General features: G+C 39.1%; 1 protein-coding gene across 1 annotated transcript; it reads left to right on the forward strand.

The window, feature by feature from the left end:
• Positions 1 to 765: 765 nt before the first annotated feature.
• cep43 (centrosomal protein 43) lies at positions 766 to 5,833 on the forward strand (the record flags this gene model as incomplete). Its single annotated transcript, XM_084575125.1, has 5 exons — positions 766 to 915; positions 1,269 to 1,322; positions 5,345 to 5,399; positions 5,516 to 5,604; positions 5,759 to 5,833. Coding segments are annotated over exons 1-5 (357 nt in total), but the record flags the coding sequence as incomplete, so codon positions are not given.
• Positions 5,834 to 5,837: the final 4 nt, after the last annotated feature.

Consider the following 5,837-nt stretch of genomic DNA (forward strand, 5'->3'; position numbering starts at 1 on the left):
TAGTTCTGGTTCAGGTCTGAGGGAGACCGGCTTCTGTTCCAGCTTTAATAGACAGATAGACTCTATAGATCCTCTAGGAGGTTCCTGTCCATCACATCATCACTGATGAGTGTTTGTTGTTGAGGAGAAAGAAAAACCAGACTGCACATTATTATTATTATTACAGGTTATTTAGAGGAGGACAACCCCCGCCCCCCCCAGTCCCTCTTCTTTTTGTCCTCCTCCCATGTGAGTGGTTGAACGGTCTGACAGACTGGGGGACAAAGGAGTCCCTCAGTCTGTTGGTCCTGTACTATAATAATAATACTAATATAATAATATAATAATATAATAATATAATAATAATAATAATAATAATAACAATAATAATAATAATAATAATATATAATATATAATATATAATATATAATAATAATAATAATAATAATAATAATAATAACAATAATAATAATAATAATAATATATAATATATAATATATAATAATAATAATATATAATAATAATAATAATAATAATAATAATATATAATATAATAATAATATAATAATAATAATAATAATAATAATATATAATATATAATAATAATAATAATAATAATAATAATAATAATATATAATATATAATATATAACAATAATAAAGGTCATATCATTATCAGTTATTTGTCTCTTTATTCTCTGACACGTGATGTCTCTCTTCGTCCAGCAGGAGGCGACATTAAACCAATAACACCAGAAGAAGAAGAAGAAGTCGTTCCAGGAAGCGGAAGTAGTCGTGTTGTTGTGGTCCGTCGTCCTGACAGCGGTAGCCGTTAGCTTAGCTTCTGGTCAACATGTCGGCAGCAGAGGACGACACGGAGCTGAGAGACCTCCTGATCCAGAACCTGGAGAACAGCGGAGTCCTCAACAAGCTCAAGGTCCGACCACAGCACGGCTAGCGGCTAGGCTAGGCTAACGGCTAGAGGCTAGGCTAGCGGCTAGGCTAGGCTAGAGGCTAGGCTAGAGGCTAGAGGCTAGAGGCTAGCTCAGCAGCTCAGTCAGAAACTTGGCTCATGTTGAAGGTTCGAGGTTTTATTTGTCCTGAAGGACTTCCGGTCTAAAGACAGAGAGTTGAATCAGTCCTCAGAGGTGGACCTGGACTCACCTGGACTCACCTGGACTCACCTGGACCAACCAGACAGACCGGCTTTAATGTGTCTCTCTGGTGGATCAGCTGATCTGTTACATCAGTGATATTATTAATGGATGAATGAATGATTTGTTCCTGCAGGCAGAGATGAGGGCAGCAGTGTTCCTGGCCATGGAGGAGCAGGACAGACAGGAGGTGACCCTGTTCACTCGTTCATCATTAACTCGTTCATTATTCACCCGTTCATCATTCACTCGTTCATCATTCACTCGTTCATTCATTGTCTAGTAATACATTCACTGGTTCATTATTAACTCGTTCATCATTAACTCGTTCATTATTCACTGGTTCATTATTCACTCGTTCATCATTCACTCGTTCATTATTCACTAATTCATTATTCACTAATTCACTGGTTCATTATTCACTAATTCACTGGTTCATTATTAACTCGTTCATTATTCACTAATTCACTGGTTCATCATTCACTCGTTCATCATTAACTCGTTCATTATTCACTGGTTCATCATTCACTGGTTCATTATTAACTGGTTCATTATTCACTAATTCACTGGTTCATCATTCACTGGTTCATCATTAACTCGTTCATCATTCACTGGTTCATTATTAACTCGTTCATCATTAACTCGTTCATCATTCACTGGTTCATTATTCACTGGTTCATTATTCACTAATTCACTGGTTCATCATTCACTGGTTCATCATTCACTGGTTCATCATTCACTGGTTCATTATTAACTCGTTCATCATTAACTCGTTCATCATTCACTGGTTCATTATTAACTCGTTCATCATTCACTAATTCACTCGTTCATCATTCACTCGTTCATCATTAACTCGTTCATCATTAACTCGTTCATCATTCACTGGTTCATTATTAACTCGTTCATTATTCACTAATTCACTCGTTCATCATTAACTCGTTCATCATTAACTCGTTCATTATTCACTGGTTCATCATTCACTGGTTCATTATTAACTCGTTCATCATTCACTGGTTCATTATTAACTCGTTCATTATTCACCCGTTCATCATTAACTCGTTCATCATTAACTCGTTCATCATTCACTGGTTCATTATTAACTCGTTCATTATTCACCCGTTCATCATTAACTCGTTCATCATTAACTCGTTCATCATTCACTCGTTCATCATTAACTCGTTCATCATTCACTGGTTCATCATTCACTGGTTCATTATTCACTAATTCACTGGTTCATCATTCACTCGTTCATCATTAACTCGTTCATCATTCACTGGTTCATTATTAACTCGTTCATTATTCATTCATTACCCAGTAATATATTCACTCGTTCATCGTTCACTCGTTCATCATTCACTCGTTCACTCGTTCACTCGTTCACCGTTCACTCGTTCATCATTCACTCGTTCACTCGTTCATCATTCACTCGTTCACTCGTTCATCGTTCACTCGTTCACTCGTTCATCATTCACTCGTTCATCGTTCACTCGTTCACTCGTTCATCATTCACTCGTTCATTATTCACTCGTTCATCGTTCATCATTCACTCGTTCATCATTAACCCGTTCATTCATTGTCTAGTAATATATTCACTCGTTCACTCGTTCATCATTCACTCGTTCATTCATTGTCTAGTAATACATTCACTCGTTCATTATTAACTGGTTCATCATTAACTCGTTCATTATTAACTGGTTCATCATTAACTCGTTCATTATTCACTCGTTCATCATTAACTCGTTCATTATTCATTCATTACCCAGTAATATATTCACTCGTTCACTCGTTCATCATTCACTCGTTCATTCATTGTCTAGTAATACATTCACTGGTTCATTATTAACTCATTCACTGGTTCATTATTAACTCATTCACTGGTTCATTATTAACTGGTTCATCATTAACTGGTTCATTATTAACTCGTTCATCATTCACTGGTTCATCATTCACTCGTTCATCATTCACTGGTTCATCATTAACTCGTTCATCATTCACTGGTTCATTATTAACTCGTTCATTATTCACTCGTTCATCATTAACTCGTTCATCATTCACTCGTTCATCATTCACTGGTTCATTATTAACTCGTTCATTATTCATTCATTACCCAGTAATATATTCACTCGTTCATCGTTCACTCGTTCATCATTCACTCGTTCACTTCGTTCACCGTTCACTTCGTTCATCATTCACTCGTTCACCGTTCACTCGTTCATCATTCACTCGTTCACCGTTCACTCGTTCACTCGTTCACCGTTCACCGTTCACTCGTTCACTCGTTCATCGTTCACTCGTTCATCATTCACTCGTTCACTCGTTCACCGTTCACTTCGTTCATCATTCACTCGTTCACTCGTTCACTCGTTCATCATTCACTCGTTCATCATTCACTCGTTCACTCGTTCATCATTCACTCGTTCACTCGTTCACTCGTTCATCATTCACTCGTTCATCGTTCACTTCGTTCACTCGTTCATCATTCACTCGTTCATTATTCACTCGTTCACTCGTTCATCATTCACTCGTTCATTATTCACTCGTTCATCGTTCATCATTCACTCGTTCATCATTAACCCGTTCATTCATTGTCTAGTAATATATTCACTCGTTCACTCGTTCATCATTCACTCGTTCATTCATTGTCTAGTAATTAGGGCCGGGACTCGATTAAAAAAATTAATCTAATTAATTAGAGGCTTTGTAATTAATTAATCGAAATTAATCGCATTTTAATCGCATATAAATATTTGACCTGAGAACAGTGAGAAGTAATTTTTTTCATATGGATTTTTAGTATACCATTGAATAATGACTAAATTTCCCATCCACAGGGCCAACCAAAGTGGTCTCATCAGCTTCTTCTTTCATGTTCACTGTGGTTTGTTGTTGTCTGAAGTAATGAACAGTGTTGCCAACTCCTCAGGAAAGGAAAGTAGCTATTGGCTGTCCTAAAAGTCGCTGGAAGTCGCTAAATGACGTCATCGGCTAATTTGCATAATTTACCTTTTGGATGTATAGTGATGGACGCTGTATTATTAACGCGCCTCCTTTATCCGGGCTTGGTATTGGCAAAATGACTCTAAAGAGACACTCTGGCACAGTAACTTAAGTTTTTTTTTTGTTTTTTTTTTAGTTTTCTTAAGTTTGGTTTAGTTTCTTAGCCTGGCTCCGCCTGCCTCCGTACCTCCGCTCATTTGCATTCCCTACAGTACTCTGCGAAGTCAGAGAGTCTGGTATCCAGGCTATTAGTTTCTAGCCTACAAGTCACAGGCACAGAAGAACATGAGCATTTTTTGCCATAACTAGAATATTTTTAACATTTTTTGTACAAACGGTTTTTACTTGACAAAATTAACAATCTAAATGGATTATTATTTTATTATTTATTTTAGTGTGACAGTGAAGAAACATTTACATCCCGCTCTGTAAACCAGGGCGCGATCAGCGGCAGCTTTGCGCATGCGTCATTCGTTTGCAATCTGGACGCGGGCGTGGCGTGGTTCTCCCTCTCTGCTCTGACCGCTGCTGCGCGGGGCTACTGTGAGACTGACCGCCTGTGAGTGCTTTGGGACGGGAGAGGGGCTCACGGCAGCACCCGCTGCTTGTTGAGGACACTGGTAATGAACGCTAGTTGGTGCTCCAGTATAATCGGTCCGCCGAAACTCATCCAGTGAGAAACGTTCCGCGGTGCAAAAATAAGTGTGATTAAAATGCGTTAAAAAAAATTAACGCGTTATTTTTGTGTAATTAATTAATCTTAATTAACGCGTTAAAGTCCCGGCCCTACTAGTAATACATTCACTCGTTCATTATTAACTGGTTCATCATTAACTCGTTCATTATTCATTCATTACCCAGTAATATATTCACTCGTTCACATCGTTCATCATTCACTCGTTCATTCATTGTCTAGTAATACATTCACTGGTTCATTATTAACTCATTCACTGGTTCATTATTAACTGGTTCATCATTAACTGGTTCATTATTCTCTCGTTCATCATTCACTGGTTCATCATTAACTCGTTCATTCATTCATCATTAACTCGTTCATCATTAACTCGTTCATTCATTACCCAGTAATACATTCACTCGTTCATTATTCACTCGTTCATCATTAACTCGTTCATCATTCACTCGTTTCATCATTAACCCGTTCATTCATTGTCTAGTAAAACATTCACTCGTTCATGTTCACTGTGTCATCCTCAGAATAAAACTCCTCTGGTCAACGAGAACCTGAAGAAGTGTCTGAACTCCAGAGACGGTGAGTTGTAGTTCCTGTCTTTGTCCACAGGGCGGAGCTGTGGTTCCACCAGGTTCTGTTGTAGCTCAGTCCTGTCCCCTGTCCTGTCCCATCCTGTCCCGTCCCGTCCCCTGCAGGTCGCCTGGTGGCCAGTCTGATCGTGGACTTCCTGCAGGTCTTCAACCTGGACTTCAGCCTGGCTGTGTTCCAGCCGGAGACCAACACGGTGAGTCCTGGCGCCGCTGCTTCTTCTTCTGTGGTTTATGGGTGTCAAACAGAGACTGTAGGTCAGAGAAGACTCTAGTCTGTCACCTGAGGAGGTCCCAGGATCAGATCTAGGAACGTGGGTCTGATCCAAACCCTCCTCTGGTTCCCTGCAGCTCAACGGTCTGGAAAGTCGGGACCTGGTCTGCAGAGAACTCGGTCTGTCGGAGTCGGACCTGAACAGGAAGTCTCCTC

Source organism: Chelon labrosus (genome assembly GCF_963514085.1).
Source record: "Chelon labrosus genome assembly, contig: SCAFFOLD_142, whole genome shotgun sequence".
NCBI classification, from domain to species: domain Eukaryota; kingdom Metazoa; phylum Chordata; class Actinopteri; order Mugiliformes; family Mugilidae; genus Chelon; species Chelon labrosus.